Here is an 18,156-nt window from a genome sequence, read left to right on the forward strand (position 1 = left end):
CTGAACCTTACAAGGCATCTGGAACAAGAGTACACTTAAATTTATGAGGAAAATAAGTATTTTACTCAATATTGAGAAATACTGTGGAAACCCTACAAAGAGTTGGCTTTCAGGGCTATAAATAATAGAAGGGAATAGTGCACATTCCTCACTCTAGAACTATTTCCAAGGATTTAAAAATCAAACTATTCTTATTCTTGGAAATCTTTGGTTTGAGAAATTCACTCCGCAATAGTGAGAGGTTGTACAGGTTTCTGGAGAGTTGCTCAGAGTCAAAATAAACATGACTAAAGAACCGCATGACAGTCAAAATAGTAGTGTTGCTGCCATTCAGTAGTGCTAATCTATCACTGAGATTCATCGAACACTACGAAATACGGATAAACCCTGGGCTTTTCTGAACTCAAAGCTTTAAGGTATTCAAAGTCTTGTGTGGTCCTTCAGAAATTTGTATCAAAACTAACGTTCATTTTTCACAAAAGTTTTAAGACATGCTGGAGGCCTTCATAAGATTTTTCAGTTGGCAAGGAGCATTTTGGTGTTTGACTATTGTGAGCTCATTAGCATACAGAGCTCATTAGAGGATTTGACCCTAATCTAGATTTTAGCTGAAGTACTTTTTATTTTAAAAAAAGGCAAAATTGGTGATCTTCAGGGAACTAAATGTTCATTACCATAGATTACGTACCGAATTACCTAAAAAATATAAGTTGTTACCAAAAGGGAAAAAGAAGTTACTACATTATATTCAATATAATATATTTGTTCATTCTGTTAATATACTAGATATATAAAGAACATCTAAACACCAGGATAGTATTGGTTGCCATGGAAACCTGGGCCACTGATAACAAGTTCACCATATCTGAAAACCCACTGGTGACCCTTCGTGAGTTTATGAAATATAGGAGGGATTTTATCAGAGAGAAAAGTGATGCAGTTCACCTTTTTTCGTACGTAACTTCGTATGATATTTTATTACTATTTCTTCATTCCATGGGGGGATGTTATCACAAGTGGCTGGCACATCTTTATATTATCTATGCAATCTACAGTAATGCAAACAGTACCGCATAAGAATGCCAAGGCGGGGAGGGGAATTAGAGCAGTACACAAACTAAGCACAAACTGCATGCACTGTGAAGTCTGGTTGTCTTGCATATTAGTTGCCAGCACAGATACCCTGATGGTTAATGCATGGCACTTGTTGCAGTTCTGCTTCTTTCAAGCTCTGATGAGGGGCCATTATCACAATGTTATTGGGAGTTCTGATTAAAGGGCTCAGTATATATTACTGAATACTCATCATGTTGCAGGATTACTGAGGTTTTCTGTTGCCTCCAAATAATTTATTTTCAAAAAATGCATGATCTGTAAGACTCACACTGAGTATTTTTGCTGGGAAAAATATTTTTTGACCTTGTCTAAGTATTTGAACTGTTTTGGCACTGTGATTAATGTAATAAAATACAATAAGTACAGGAGCAATAATGCAATAGCACCGTTTTATGGTTGAGACACTGGGTTGGGACTCAGTTCGTGCTTGTGTGTGACCTTGGGCAAGTCATGTGGGCTTTGTCTACACTGTCTCTGTGCCATACCTGGGACTGCCACAGAAAAGCACACCCTGCCACCTACTCTCCTCAGTGTGCACCAAATTCCCATACTGAGGCACTGCAGCTGTTTCATAGTACATATCAGGAAGCACACCCAAGCCAGAGAGTCTGAAAACAGTGTTCAGGTATGACCCTCAGAGCTGCTATAAACCAGCTACCACACCTCATTTCCAGAATGCGGTGCTCCATTCCAGAGGTTGGAGTGCATATGCTCTTTTTCTTTGGTCATGGGCTCAGTATGGAGACAGTGTGGGCATAGAGCTACGGCCCCAACCCCAGTTGGTACCTTTAGATTTTAGTATAATGCAAATATATTATATTTATATATATATATATATAATATAGACCTAGGGGTGGGACAACAGATGGGGTGGATCAGTGCCATAGGGTGGTTTGGAGAATCCTCTTTCTTGAATTATGGCATCATAGGAAAGTAGGACTGAAGGGAACCTCACAAAGTCATCTAGTCCAGCTTCCTGCTCAAGGCAGGATCATCCCTAAACAATTCCAGCCAAATGTCTATCCTAGTTGAATTTCATCTGGTTGACTGAGGACAACTTTTCCAGTCTATCGAAGCCATTCTGGATCCTAGCCTTACCCTCCAGGGTGTTTGCAACACCACCCAACTTGGTGTCATCTACAAATATGCTGTGTGCGCACTCAGTCCCATTGTCCAAATCATCAATGAAGATATTAAACAATACTAGACACAAGACAAATACCTGGGGAACCCCATTTGATACCTCCTCCCAACTAGACATTGAGCCATAGATGACTTCTCATTGAGCATGATTATCCACCTTACAGTACTTTTGTCTAGTCTGTATTTCCTTAGTTTGTTAATAAGAATGTTGTGGGAAACAGTGTCAAAAAGCCTTGGTAAATTCAAGGTATCTACTGCTCTCTCCACATCCATGGAGCCTGTCACCTTATCATAGAAGGAAATAGAAGGATGACTGGCTGTGGTTACTTTCGGGTGTGGTTAGGGTCATACTAATCACCAGTTTTGGGGTCAGGAAATAATTTTCCCATGGGTCTGTTTGGGGTTTTTTAACTTCTTCATCATAGAGTGTGGATCATTGGCTAGCATCAGCAAAATGTATCTCACTTAACTAGTTCCAGTTCCTCGTCACTGCTGGGGCTTGAGGCCTTAGTCACTTTATTCTCTTTTATTCTCTGCTTGTGTAACACAAGAGTTTAACTTGCTGAAGACTGAAATGCTTTTTCCAACTATATAGCTATTAGGCTTAATATTGGAGGTATGTGCATGAAATGTAATGGTCTGTTATATAGAAGGCACATTAGAATATTTCTCTTTTTTTCTGGTTTGAAACTGTGAAAGTGTGGATTAAAAGAGATTTCTCTCAAAGAAGCTGTGCACCACAACAGATGTAATCTTCGGCTGTTTGGGGAAAGGCCTCCTCAAAAAAGTTATGAACAATTCTTTTTGGTTTTCATAGTTCTATATTCTGGGGTTTGGCGGGGGGGAACTGTTTGCAGCTGACATTGCAAAATAAGAAAGGTAAATAAAGGGTAAATGGAAAAAGAATGAGCCTGACATGGTAAAACTTCTTGCTGTTTTTTCTTTTTTAAAAGAGGGAGCCGATTTCAGAGCAGTCGCAGCGGTGCAGCCTACATTGGAGGAATTTGTTCACTATTGAAAGGCGGAGGGGTGAATGAAGTAGGTGTTTGCATTCATAGTAGCATGACATTGTGGACCCTATAACACCTGTATCTATACAAGTATGTTTTTCAACCATGTCTCTTTGCTTCACTCCCAGTACAGAATATTTATTAATGAAAGAAAGTTCAGATAAAGAAAATACTACAAGGCAAAGTGAATAACATTAGCTGTTTGCAGATATTAAAAAAAGAAAAACCCTGTGCTTCAGTGGGGCTTTTTGGCACTTTTAGCTGAAGCTGATTCGATCAGCTATTCAATAGAAGTGCCAAAAAAGCCCCACTAAAGTGCCCAATCTTTACAGATGCTACTGAGCTAGGTTGAAGTAATGTGCTGCTGCTTCTGGGCATGCTCAAGGCTTGGCGCAGAAAAGTGCCAAGTTTAAATTAAAGTGCCTTGGGTTTTGGGGGTTTTTTTTACATCTGCAAGCACCCGTTGTGTTTATGTTCAACTAAACTTTCCAAGCCAGGGTCCATTGCTTGATTTCGTCCACTCTTACATCCACTCTGGCAGGAACACATTAAATGTTTTTTACAAGACCCGTTTTAAACATTTTTGTTTTCCTTGCTGGACTGTTAAAGAGGTGCAGATAAATTAGTCTTCACTGTATTAAGAGTTAAAAAACTTCAAAACTGCGTTTTGTTTTATCTCTGTGCTTGCTTTCCTCCTCAGACCTGAAGAAAAATGCTTTGCAATTGGAAGCTTGTCTAACTATCCCAACTCTGCAGTTGATCCAGTAAAAGATATCACATGAAAGAAAATCTCTCTTTCTCATATAATTCCTGAACCATCATGGCTACAACATCACTACTTTTCCTTTAAAAATAATCTTGTTTTTAAACTATAAAAACTGCTCTCATTTAAGAGTCTTTTATCAAAATTATTTTTCACCTTCTTGCTTTGTTTCTTTCAGTTTGGAAGGCCAGACTTAATGGCAGTAACCTTGGCACAGTCCTTGGCCCACAACCTTGGCATTTTCTCAGATAAAAGGAAACTATTAAGTGGTAAGTTTGGTTGTTTCCTACCATCCCAAATTCAGGTCTTCAAGAGGGGGAAGTATTTCCCAATATTGCCAACTTTTGCACTTTTGCCAGAATCTTGAAATTTGGGTGATTTAGTATCTCTTTCTAGATAAAATAAGGACAATTTACCATCACATAATTTTCCTCTTAATTACAAAGGCTGCCATCTTCACTACTCTCAGTAAGGCTGATGCTAGCAAGGTGACGACCTTTTTCCTCCACAGTTTATCAGCATGTGGCAGTAAGGCTGCTATCTCACACTGTTTTAAGTGAAATTGAAACTATGCTCCTAGGCAAAAGGCCCACACACTATGGTTCTGGAGACTAGATAGATTGCTTTTGGGATAGACGGACTTTGAGGAGACAAATTGATTCTGCAATTGGTGAGCAGTTGTGAAAGTTGGCATCACTACATTCCCTAACTGTTCAGAGGCAGGGTTCCCCTTCACCTGCACTGAAGTAATGTGGGGAACTGCTTTTCACCCCTGTTCATTTCCTACCCCAGTCTCTATCCACATTCCTTTGGCCTCCCATATACCTCTATATCTCTTCAAACTTCCCTTCACCCATTTTCCTGGATGTGCCTCCTTCCTTCCAGTGACCTGCACCCTATTATTTCCTCTGCTGCTTTAAATACAATTCTTGCTATGAGGAGCTGGTCTTGTGATAAAACGAAAAGCCCCTTTTCCCTTATGCTTTTCATATGTGGGCATCTGTTCAGAGCAGCAGCATGGTGACATGGCTCGGTGCCCAGTGCACATGAGCAGTGGTGACTTTGTAGTTGCCACTGGCCCAGTCATGATTGTATGGCTGCTGGTGGCAGATACTTTTGTCTGTCCACCCCACCCCCCCACCTCTGGGTTGGTGCCTTGGTTCCCCTGTCCTAGTTAGCCACTGTGGGAGAAGGTCTGCATAAGTGCTCTGGCAATGAACCAGGTAGCAAAACTTCTAGGCTGCATGCAGCCTAGATCTGGGTCTTGGTGCAAAAGGAGGGAGGGGAGGGGAGGGGGAATAATAGGAAACTGCTGCTGGGCTCCCAGATGCAAGCCAAGTCAGTCCCAAGGCAGTAGCAGGGAAGGATAATTGAAATAAAAATTAATTATTTTTAGTGAGTTGGAAAATTAGTTATAATTATGGTAGGAATTATTTGATAATGACTGTAATTACTGGATGATCCATGTATTTATATAGTTTACAGAATTTTTTTTTAAGAGGGATTTAATTTTTGTAATGTTTTAAATATAAAGAATAGATTATTTTTTTAAATAGTAACATTTAATGATTCTGAATGAGATTACTTTGCTGAGCTATTGGAAGCTGTACTTGGGTTGGGTTTTTCCAAGCATTAGCAAGGTGGTTGATGTTGTATTAAAGATGTTGTTACATAGAAGATTTTTGCAACTCATGTAAACCTTTGCTGATGTATAATTGCCCAATTTAATTCAACCGAGTATTGTTTTATGTGTTTCTTTCACCTTTTTTATCCACATTATAGAAAGCTTATGCAAGGGAAAATGAGGATCAGAAGGTACAGGAGAGGAGGGCGAGTAAAAGTAGTATTAGGAAATGTATAGCAGTTCTCCTTTCTTATCAGTGAAGAGAGGCCTGCATTCGAGTGTGCACTCTAAAATAATTATTTCAGGTTGAAATTACAACAAATTAATTGGAAGAGGAGTAGGAGTTAAAAATCAAAAGATAGAAAAAGTTGCAGTATTTAGAGGTTGCATCTATTGGTATGTTGGGGATCTTATTTGTGAATTTTACTATCTTGTGGGGATCTGCCCCAAGAAATGAAAAGCAAGAGAAATTGTCAAGACTGTATAGAGATGCGTGTTTTCCTATGGAAAAAAGTTTTGTGTATATATATGTGTGTGTATATATATATATTTGAAGTACTATAGTTAAAAAGAGAATTATTTCAGATTTCTTTTGAAGTAAATGAGGAATAAAGTAATAAAAAAAATTAAGATAAATTCTGATGTCTTTCTTGGCATAGTAGCCACATCATACAGGGATGTAAGAGAAGCAAGACATGTAAGCTGAGGTAATAACTTTTATTGGACCAACCTTCATAGTTCGGAGAGATAGAGGACAAATATCTTTCCTAAATTGTATGTAAAGAAACAGTCACAGTCCAAACTAAGTAAGTAAACCATTCATTGACCAACACTTACCAAATGTAACTTAACCTTACTGAAGAAAAAATGCAAAAATGTCCAAAGAGCTCCCCTGCCACAATACTCAACACACAATAAAACCACTTGAATCCATGGATCCTACACATGTGGATGTAGGATATGATATACCTCATCCCATGCACTAAATGCCCTTGTGGAAATGATATGGATGAAACCAAATCACCTTAACATTTCCCAGAATGAACACGTATAGAAAACCAATAAAGGACCAGAACACTCTGTAACTAAACCATCCATATTTTACCTTTATTCTTATCCTCAAAAGAAACCTTCATGATGCATTTAGAAGACAGGCCCACAAAAATGAGTTCAAAACTTTATTGCATACGAAATACCATGGACTTAAAATATGCCAGAAGGCCATGGACTTAACTTGCCTCTCACATCTCCTGCTAACTTCTCTTTGCTTCATGAGAGACAACTGCCCATTTCTCTTTCAAGTGGTCAAATGTATTAACATAATAAGATATCCTGTTTTTTTCTGCTTAAAAAAAATATTTTCTGATCTGACCCACTTCCCCACAAAATCCAATGTTTTCCATGATTAAAATGAAACGCCTCTCTTTCTCTCTCTCTCTCTCTCTCTCTTTCTCTGTCTTACCAGATACAGTATCTATCCAAAAAATCTATAGGTAGATATTGTATCTATCCAAAATATATATAGAAAAATATATATAAATATATATAAAAAATATATCCAAAATATATATATATATCCAAGATATATATATATATCTATAGATAGATAGATAAACTATCTATCTATCTATCTATCTATCTAATATAGCGGCATTTTGTTTTAATCACAGGAAAAAATATGGATTTGGGGAGGGGGGGGTTGAAATCAGAAAATTTTGGACTTTTTTATCAGAGAAAACCAAGATCCATGCACATAATTAGGTTAAACTGAAGAAAGTGTTCCGACTTGCTCTTAGCTTGAGCTGTAACTGCTTCTTTCCCAGACCTGATGGAAGGGTGGCTTGAAGTTCTAATTCTCATCTCTTGTCTCTGTCAAGTGTGCAAGTTGGTCCGATAAAAATATATCTCACTTCATAAATCCTACTTCTTTTAAAATAAGAAAGTTTATACAAAACTATATCATGATTTTAAATTTGTAAGACTCAAAGTACAAATTTTATCTTTGTCTTTTGTTAGGTGAATGTGAGTGTGAGGATACGTGGTCTGGATGTATAATGGGAGACACTGGGTAAGACACATCTTGAAAGAATTTCCTATACAATGCAGAGCTATAGCTAGGCATTTAGTTGCCTGGGGCAGGTCGTGTACAGAGCACCCCTCTCCCCATTTTTTGTTGCATAACATTACTTCCCTTTGATTTGGCGCCCTTTGTCCTAGGGCACCCAGTGCCAGTGCACCACTGGCACCCCCCTTGCTAACGGTGCTGATACAGTGATACAAAGGGAATGAATCACCATCGAGATATATATCTATATCTATATCTCCTCACATGTTTGTGGATATATTAAATTCAGTGCAACATCTGCTATGCTAATATTTGCATTATTTAGGGCATCAACTCTAGGCATGAACATAGAGAAGGAACTTCAACACTTTAATTACAATTTAAATACAGAATTACAGCAGTCTTTGTAACATTATGTATGTCAATGTTATAAGAAAAGAAATCAGATTTGGCCTGTTTTCTCCAGTGGCCATGAAGATGGAAGGTTAAAACAATTAATGACATATCCAGGTCCTTGCTATCCCCTACTGAAGTTTCTTTTACATTCCTTATTTCAATACTATTTCAATTTAAATTGCTAGGTGAAAATCTTTCAGAAATATATTTAAATTATTCATTACTTAATCATAGTCTATTGGAAAAATTAGTGTCAATACATAGAATATTCTTGGCTTCATACACTATGTTTTCATTTTTACTGTATTACTTTCAAAACTGAATATTTTAATTTATGAATCTTTAAAGCATGAGACTATTATAACATAAATACACTGTAGAAGAATATCAAGCTTGTTATACTTCTCCTTTGAATTAGGGCCTTATCATAAAACTGTTACCCCTGAATCAGAATCATGGAAAATCAGGGTTGGAAGAGACCTCAGCAGGTCATGTAGTCCAACACCCTGCCCAAAGCAGGACCATCCCCAGCTAGTTCATTCTAGCCAAGTCTTTGTCTAGCTGGGTCTTAAAAACCTCCAAGGATGGAGATTCCACAGCCGCTCTGAATAACTTATTCTTGTGCTTTACTACGCTCCACGTGAGAAAATTTTTCTTAATATCTAACCTGAACTTCCCTTGCTGCAACTTGAGACCATTGCTCCTTGTTCTGTCATTTGCCACCACTAAGAACACAGTCTAGCTCTATCCTCTTTGTAACTACCTTTCAAGTATTTGAAGCTGCTATTAAATCCCCCCTCAGTCTTCTCCTCTGCAGACTAAATAAACCCAGTTCCCTCAGCCTTTCTTCATAAGTCACGTTCCGCAGCCCCTAACCATTTTGGTTGCCCTTCACTGGACTTTCCAATTTATCTACATCCTTTCTGAAGTGGAGGGCCCAAAATTGGACACAGGACTCCAGATGTGGCCTCACTAGGGCTGAATAGAGGGGAATAATTACTTCCCTCTGTCTTCTGGCAATGGTCCTACATATGCAGCCTGGTATGCTGTTAGCTGTCTTCGCAACAAGGGCACACATTCAGCTTATATTCAACAACATTGGCTCATATTCAGCTTATTATCCACTGTTTACTGCAGAGCTGATGCTTAGCCAGTTGGTCCCCAGCCTGTACTGGTTCATAGGACTGTTCTAAGTGCAGGACTTTGCAGTCAGTGTAATCTAATTTGGATCAATACTGTGTGCCAAGTCTGGAAAGTGTTTTCTGCCAGGCCAATAACTATCTACCCCTAATTTTTTTATCAAAGTAATTTCTGAGTATAAAAAACTGATGTGCATACAAAGCTGTTTGCAGATATAAATTTATTTATCTGAAAATTCAACCCCATAAATTTTTCATCTGTTTTCAGTAGATTTTTTGGGGATAAATGTGCCTGTTGATTATACTAATGGGCTGCTTAGTTAGATGTAGATGTCTTGAAGTGTTTTCACTGGAATCCAAAGTTCTCAGATAATTATATTAAAAACATTAACTTACATTTACACAGTACTTGACTTCTTGATAAATCCTAACTGGTCTGTAACCCTTGTAAATTGAATCATATAAGCATGAGCTGGGAAAGACCTATAATGCTTTTAGGCCATTACTCTTGCTAATGCAGAATGATAATCATAATTCTTTGCTAATATTTTTATCCAATGATCCTGATTCAGGACAGCATGAATCATCTTATTTCACTGAAGTATGTAAGTGCTTTGGGAACCAGGATCTGAATATAGAAATCTCTTAAACTATTATACAGAAAATTTATTCCTCCAAAAAGAATGTATACAGGATTGTGTGTCACTTAATCCATGAGTACAGACTGATTAAAAGCCTCTTTTTTGTCTTAAAACTGTTAGGGACACCAAAAAAATGTCTTGAACCCACAAACAGTTCTAATGAAACTATTCTTATAAGTAAACACTATTTATATCACATATTCATGATTTTTCTCTAGGTTCTTTAAGTGAGTTTTTTAATTTCTCACCCATTGACTGTTAAAAGTGTGTCTGAATTTGCTCAAAAGACTTTTAGGTTAAAATCGGAGTCCTGATTTGCAAGTATATACTTTTACTGCATGTCTCTGAGGCAAGTACCCTCACAAACTGCTTTCCAGAATAAAACCATATGCTTTTCCCCCTATATTTTGTAAGCATGTAAAATATTATGTAATGTTTAAAAGCAATTGGAATTATAATAAAAATCTGTATTTCTTTGCAGATATTACCTTCCTAGCAAGTTCTCCAAGTGTGACATTGAGGAATACCATGAATTTTTAAACAATGGAGGTGGTGCCTGTCTTTTCAATAAGCCATCCAAGGTAATTATTGGCATATTATTCAAAGAGAGAACATTCACCAAGGCATATTTGATTTCTTACCATTCCACAGACTTATAAACATTTATTTGCAACCAAAGCACTGCGAAAAAGAAAGTTACCTTTCTGCCAGTGCTCAGAGGGTGAAATTCAGCCTGTGTAGAAGGGTTGGCTTAAAGCATGTATGTCACTTAATCTTTATGAATCATAACATCTGTAAGCCACATGAGATCAGAGCATGCTTTCAGTCCTAATGACTATGTTTGTTCAAAGCTAATCATTTGCTTTAGTTAGCAATCTGTTTGGGTAAGAGTTTTCTTCAACCCATGTTTGGTTTAGTGGTTGGATGGACACACCTTTTACTGAGTAGGAAGAATATTATGTGCCTCCTTTATCTTTATAAAGTCTGGGGTTGGCAATAAACGCCTACAGAGATTCTAGGAAAAGTTATCCTGTTTGAATAAAGTAGTCCTTGTAATTTAACTGAACTCACACCATTCTAAAACTGGCAAAGTTCAAGATTCAAAGTCCTCTCCTTTCTGCACTCTCTATTTTCAAGTATTCATTCAAGACAGTGAAAAAAATGCTACACGTAATGTTATTCCTGGTGTTATTTTTTTCCTAATCCATCTGAAACCATCCATCTGAAGAGCAGAAAAGAGGTATCATGAAAATACCTCCCCCCTAATTGGGAGGTTTCCAATCTTTCTCACTTTTAAGGTATTACAGTGATAGCTGAATGAAAGTTAGGGCTTTTAGTTCATAAAGATTTGGGGACAAATTTCCACTGGTATAATTTTATGGGGGTTCATGCATTCTACCATCCCCCTGATCTGCTGGAGTTTCAGGGTTAATCCCCAGAACTCAATGGGGAACTGTAACGGTGCCATCTCCAGGGCTGGCTGCAAAGCCCTGGGAGGTGAAGAAACTTTTTTGCACCCTGCTCTCAGGGCAGTCTAGCCATCTTTTTCCCACCAAGCCTTGATGTAAATTATTATTAAAATATGGGATGCTGCCCTGATCTTACACTAATGACCCCCAGGTGTCAAGGGTCAATTCCCTAGAAGCAAATTGTGTGGCTCCATTCCACCCCTACACCATGTCCCGTGCTTTGTCTTGAATCGCACATCAAATGGGATACTTGCCTCTACATCTCCAGGCCACCTCAGGCCTTCTGCTCCTTGTTGGGGTTTTAGCCTTCCCAGTTTCTGCCCTGTTACTTTGGCTGGTTCCATAGACAAAGCCCACTGTTCTAGACCTGGGTTCCAGGCCCCAGCCCCCATTTTGCCCTCTTTGGCACCAGGCCGCTTGCCCCTATCCGCTTGCCCCTATTTCTGCCCTGCTCTGGACTCTGGGCTCTGCAGTCGCCATGGTGTGCCCTGCTCCTGGCTCTGGGCTCTGTGGCCTCCACACTCTGCCCTGTTCCAGGCTCTGGGTTACCTGTCTTGTTACAGGCTTTGAAGTAATTATGGCTTTCTTATCTGTCACAAAAGAAACTAGTACCCTGCCCTCTTGTACTTCTGCAACTTGTATTCATCAATGACTTTTCAAAACAGAATTTGCAGGAAATTGTGATTTTTCAAATACTGAAGGAGACAGAGCAGAAATTCACAGCAGAGTAAGAGCAGCACTCATTAGGCTGGATTCATCCCGATCTCACTTCAGAGTTCCCTGGAAGTTGTGCTTGTACTGCCACATTATCCTCTCTCACCAGGACCTGTAGAGCACAAAAAAAACCTGTGGTAAATTCTTGCCAACACCTTCAGCTTTAGCTTGTCTGTTTGGACACAAATTTAGCAAAATTTAGCAAGCACTCTTGCCCATGAACCCTGGGGGATAGAGAGGATCAAATGGATCAGTTCATGCCCTTGATCTGCCTCTTGCAGAAGGAACTGAATGGGAATTCCTTGAAATCCCCAGGGAGGGGCTTTTTCGTAGCTGGGAGAAATGGAATATATTCCTCTCCCTTTCTCTGGATTTCCTCATTCTGCTAATGGAAGCAGAAGACTGAGTATGAGGTCACCAAAAGATTATAGAAAATAATCTTTAAAAGAAATTTAAGTTATATGAAGTGGAAACACTTATAGCAAGACTTAAAAGAAAGGCAATATAATGTAACGTTAAAGAAACCATAACCAAAAGAATCAGCATTTGTAAGATAGTGGTTCTGCAATAGAATGCTTAAGGAACACCTGCTTCATTAATTAAATTAGCAGTCAACACCAAAGGTAGTCAGGATGAGGATCTTGAATCTTTTGTTTAAAACTGGTGCTATCCTGTACAAAATTGACGTGCAACCTGTTGGGAACACATGCAAACAGACTAACTTGGAAAAGGGACATGGCAGTTTACTTAGCATCTGACAGAGTATGCTGTTTTCTACACAGGCTCACATGTCTCTGAAAGTGGCACCTTCTCTAAGGTTCTATCTACCCTGTCCTACCTTCAGGAGGTGGAATTTTTATCAATGTGAAAGAAAACACTTTTTTAAGCTCATGCAGAAACAATACATTTATGAAAAGTTCCACAGCCACAGTATTGCAGCAAACACAGAGATATATCATTCTTCAGATGGATAGCTAGGATTGCAAGTTTTATCCTTCTCATTACAGGAGGCCTTCTTTTATTCAGAAGTAAACAAGAATGCATTTGCTGCTTCTGTCTCTTGACAAAGCAAAAATCATCTCCTGAGGCTCACATACTAGATGTTCATTTGCTCCCCTCTGTCATATGCTGTTATAGCTTTTAAAGAAACTAATCATTAATAAAAGGGAGAGTCAGCCTTATGCATGTGTAATTGCATATTTTGAACACATGCCCTCCTTTTTACAGGCCTGGATTTTTTAAATTGTAGCCTGGATGTACATAGGGTATGTTCCCCCTTCTGTGATTGAAGAGGATCATAGCAGGCGGAGGTGCTGTGAGAGGGAACTGCAAGCTGAACAGTCTCCCGCCATTCCCTATAGAGTCAGGCCAGGACCAGTCAGCATTAACTATATATAGGTTTATTAAAGGACATATGAAAACTCAAAAGAATAGAGTGAAGTTTACATATGCAATATATATCTCTACACAATCTACCAATTTGCATTAAGGTTATACTCTATATTTGTATTGTTCCCTTTACTAAGGCTCCAAACCCCCACAGGTGATTAACTAATTTAGGATAGGTTCATATAAGGTATGTTGGCTACAAATGTCCAACTCGGGATCCTTAAAATTCTGGTTTATTAGGCGGATTGAAGCACTGTAATGAAGTTAAATCATAAACCTTGGGGCTGGTCCCCACACACACACACACATGCACACACACAGTAGCAAGCTACAAGAGTCGGGTATATCTATCCTACAAGTGCTGGAGTCTGCTGTTGATGGCCAGTCGAGGCTTCTTTCAGCGTGGTGTTATCCTCCAGAAGGGGGTCGCTGGCTGGTCCTTCTGGCTGGACAGGTCGGGTGGTGGTCGAGTTGGAGATCAAGAGGGCACCACTGAGGGTCACTTTTCACTGCTTTTTATCTGTCCTTGACAGATTTTGGTGACTCCCCAGTTTCCAGGTTTGCCCAATCCAGGGGTCGTTGACCCTCGTGGGACTTTCCCCCCTCCGTGGCTACTGGATGGCATCTGTCAGCCCCAGGGGTCGTCCGCATATACATGCAGGTTTGGGAGTCCGTTGATGAATTTTGAATAGGGCTCTGGGAGCGGTCGATCTGGAGATATTCAGCCCAAAAGTTGGTCCCCAGCGTTGATTAACTCAGGCCAGGGCTTCTAGCCCTTGATCAGTGACGTTTAGAGATGTCCAGGTTGCTACATTGTCTTCTATTGAGTTCTTCTCTTGGTTGATCTGCAGTTTCCTTAGGTGTTAATTGCTGCCTGCTGCTACTGTGTTACACATTCAATCACTGATTCACTCGCTCTTTCAGGGGCCAGCCTGATACAGGGAAGCGGCAGTTTGACTCCTGCCCTTGTTAACATTGTTACTAAACGCATTTACAGTTGAAAGATGAGGAGTATGAAATATAAGCTACAAATGCCATGGCACACAAATAGATAAAAATACCAAAATACACGGGGAGATACAAAATGCACACATAAATTTTCAAATGCAATTCCTTATCTTAAAGTGAAAGAAAGAGGAAGGAAGAAAAAGTAGAAGAGGAAAAACATATTCAAAGAGGGGAGAGCAAATGCAGGCAAGAGGAAAAGGGGGCTTTCTTCTACAGGTAAATACAACTAGTCATAAGAATAAACACAAGGGAACTGTAGATAAGTACGATAACCCCAGGGGAAATATCATCAGGGGTTAAAAAAGTTAAACATATACCCATGCACATGTATATAACAATTGAACAATCATAATTGACAATAACAAAATATGAGGTGCTTGGACAAAATATAGGGTGCTCACACAACCTTCAAGGTATTCCGTGTCCCTACAAGACTTTCCCTTTCATGGCAAAGAGCCTTGTGCAGCTCCAATGTGGGGAACATCAGAGTTCCCAGGATCCTCTGTCCCTTGTGGGCTGGGTTGGGATCCCTGCCCCACAGGGATCTCTGCTAGCTCCCCCTTCCAAGGGCTTCCTTTCCTGTGGAAACCTTTTCCCCGTTAACTCATGGCTTCAATGGAGTGGGGTTATCTTCGGCTCTCAGATGGGGGCCCCTTTCTGGCAGGTGTGTTCCTCCACTGCCTGGGGCTCTCCAGTCCGCAGGCCAGCTTGGAGCCATGTACACCATTCGGCTCCCCCTGTTGCTCAGGATTAGAGGCCTGGGCTGCCTCATGTGATGCCATGGCAGGGTCTCTGTTGGCTGCCTGGCTGTGTGCCAAGGGCTTGTGACCCAAGCTGCCAGAAGCAGCTCCAAGAGTCCTGATCTGCTCCCAGATCCTCCATGCAGCGCTATCTGCACCAGGGTCCCTCGCCACCTGCCAGGGGTTGCAGACCTGAGCTGCCTCCCAGGGTCTGAGCTCCATGCACCGATTCATGCACCGCATCTCTGGCCACACACCAGAGGTGCAGACCCGAGGTGCCTTGGGCAGCTCCCAGGGTCTGAGCCCCGTGCACCACACTGTGCACTGACTGGGGCTGAAGCGTTGGTCTGGCGAGGAAGTCTTCAGGGCAGTTCTGGGCACTGGCTCCTCCCTCTGGGCAGCTCTTCCTTAGGTCTTCTTCTGCCCCTCTGTCTCTTCTCTGTCCTACGATGCATCTGCCGTGTGCTGGGCATGCAGCTCCTTTTATTCTCTTTTGGAGACTCTGCCCCCTAAAGTTCTGCCAGACCAGCAGAGGGCAGGCTTGAACCAGGTCCGAGGCTTCTTTGTTTTTTTCCTTTGCCCAAAGCAGGGGTGAAGCAAAACCCCTCCCAACAGTTACCTGATTGTGGATGCGCTCCACCAATCATGAAGAGGATTCTCCGAGCCCAAACATGCTGGGCTATATCGGTAAGTTCACCACGTTATATAGAAACAGAAAAAATATTGATGGGAAATTCTCTTTACGTGGAACACTGCTTTTTTGTGTGACATAGTGCTGTCTTTTTTTAAATCACCATGGCTTTGTTTCACCAATTATACTGTTGCACACACAGGCTAGAATAACAGTAACATCTAAATCATAAAGAGCGAGCACAGACAGTGATGTGTCTTATCTCTAACATGCTGCTTGAATGTTGCTTCCCATACAGACAATCAGAAGTAGACGTGTAAAGGTACGATACAGGGGGAAAAAAAGATTTAACTGGGTGCATCTACATGTGCAGTTAAGGTGGAGCAACAAGCTATGGCACAAATTGCTAGGTGAAAATCTTTCAGAAGTACAGTCAGCTTTCCTGGACTGTTCTCCCCATCAGACTGGCTTTCTAGGAGATCCTGCCCATGAATTCCCTCAGTGAGTCAAAGTGTGCTTTCCTGAAGTCCAGGGTCCTTACTCTGCTGTTCTGCATCCTTCGTCTTCTCAGGATCCTGAACTCAATCATCTTGTGGTTACTGCTGTCCAAGTTGTCATCTACTAGTATATTCCCCACCAATTCTTTCTGGTTTGTGAGCAGCAGGTCAAGAAGAACAGGGCCCCTAGTTTGCTGTTCCAGCACTTGCACCAGGAAGTTGTCCCCAACATTCTCCAAAAACTTCCTGGATTGCCTGCTCACTGCTATCTTGCCCTCCCAGCAGATGTCAGGATGATTGAAGTCTCCCATGAGAACTAGGGCCTGTGATTGGGAAACTTCCACTAGCTGTTTGAAGAAAGCCTCATCTACCACTTCCTCCTGGTCTGGTGGTCTATAGCAGGCCCCCACCACAACATCACCCTTCTTGCTCTGTCCTCTGACCCTAACTCAGAGACTTTCAACAGGCCTGTCTCCAGTTTCATACTGTAAGGGCAAAACATATGATGGCAAAACCAACTATAGATCTTCATGTTCATTTAAAAATATCATAATTTAAAAAAAAAGTCATTTCTTGTCATACTTTAAATTTCTAATAGTGACTGAGACCTCCACCCAGACAGAGCCCTTGACTCTGGGCTGTGGGGGCTGCCTGGCATGGCTTCCAGCAACTGGGAATGGGAGCAAGGTCACCCCCACCTGTGGTGTATGCTCCTTAGTGAGGTCCCTGGAGTCCCAGGTGACTGAGCTCCAGGCCCAGGTAGGCAGACTTTGTGCCATCAGGGCCCATGAGCAGGAGATTGATGACTACTACAGTCAGGCTCTTCTGAAGAAAGAAGAGAGAAGAGCATAGATGCCCAACTGCGTGAAGAGACAATAGGAAGATCAACCGGGAGGTACACCCAAGGGATGCTTGGAAGACGGTTGTCTCGAGTCCCAAGACATGCAGTACCAGATCACTTTTCCCTTGGAACTGAGCAACAGGTTCGTATCTCTTACACCACCAGTAGAGACATCCGCAGAAGCACCAGCGGTAGATGCGGGGAGGCATCTAGCTGCCACCCCTAAGAGGAGGCGCAGGGTGGTCATGGTGGGTGACTCCCTCCTGAGAGGGACAGAGAGAGTGATCTGCTGCCTTGACCCCCTGGCCCATGAGATGTGCTGCCTCCCAGGGACCCATATTCAGGATGTGACAGAGAGGATTCCTAAACTCATGTGGCCCTCTGACCACTACCCCATGCTTCTCATCCATATGACACGAATGACATGGCTCAGAGCAATGCTGTCTGGTCATGAGTGACTACAGGGCTCTGGGGGCTGGGCTTAGAGGGCTGGGGGTAAAGATAATTTGCTCCTCGATCCTTCCGGTTACAGATCATGGGCATAGGAGGGAGAGATGTACTGAAGAAGTCAACAGAGGACTGTGGCTCTGGTGCCATCGCAAGGGCTTTGGCTTCTTCTATCACAGCCTGCACTTCAGAGACAGAGAGGCAGCGGTTTGTTTGGGAAGGAACGCCCACCTCACTCCAAGGGGAAAGAAGCTCTTCTCGGCCAGAATGGTTGACCTGTTTGACAGGGCTTTAAACTAAGATCACTGGGGGACGGGCAGACAATCACTAGTGCAAGCCCTGGAAGTGATAACCACGAATCAGCAGGTCAGGTAACATAAGGGAATCACTCCTACCCCAGCCCAAGGATGGGACTCTTCTAAGAAGACAGGGAAGCCCAGGGCTTCCGATGGCAGGCTTAGCTGCTTGTACACAAATGCCAGGAGCATGGGGAACAAACAGGAGGAAGAGGCCATTTTGTTAA

At 41.3% G+C, this 18,156-nt stretch overlaps 1 protein-coding gene across 6 annotated transcripts in view; it reads left to right on the forward strand.

Moving 5' to 3' along the window:
• The window catches only part of ADAM22 (ADAM metallopeptidase domain 22), a 126,279-nt gene that overhangs the window by 50,450 nt on the left and 57,673 nt on the right, over positions 1-18,156 (forward strand). For all 6 annotated transcript variants that reach the window (XR_003094878.1, XM_025208141.1, XM_025208146.1 and 3 more), the window contains exons 8-12: positions 787-953; positions 3,213-3,297; positions 4,211-4,301; positions 7,673-7,724; positions 10,379-10,478. Coding sequence is in view for 5 of the 6 variants with exons in the window: in XM_025208141.1 (XP_025063926.1) it covers positions 787-953; positions 3,213-3,297; positions 4,211-4,301; positions 7,673-7,724; positions 10,379-10,478 (495 nt within the window). In the remaining variant the exon portion in view is untranslated. The remainder of the gene's footprint in view (positions 1-786; positions 954-3,212; positions 3,298-4,210; positions 4,302-7,672; positions 7,725-10,378; positions 10,479-18,156) is intronic.

This window comes from Alligator sinensis, unplaced genomic scaffold, assembly GCF_000455745.1.
Source record: "Alligator sinensis unplaced genomic scaffold, ASM45574v1 scaffold147_1, whole genome shotgun sequence".
Classification (NCBI taxonomy): domain Eukaryota; kingdom Metazoa; phylum Chordata; order Crocodylia; family Alligatoridae; genus Alligator; species Alligator sinensis.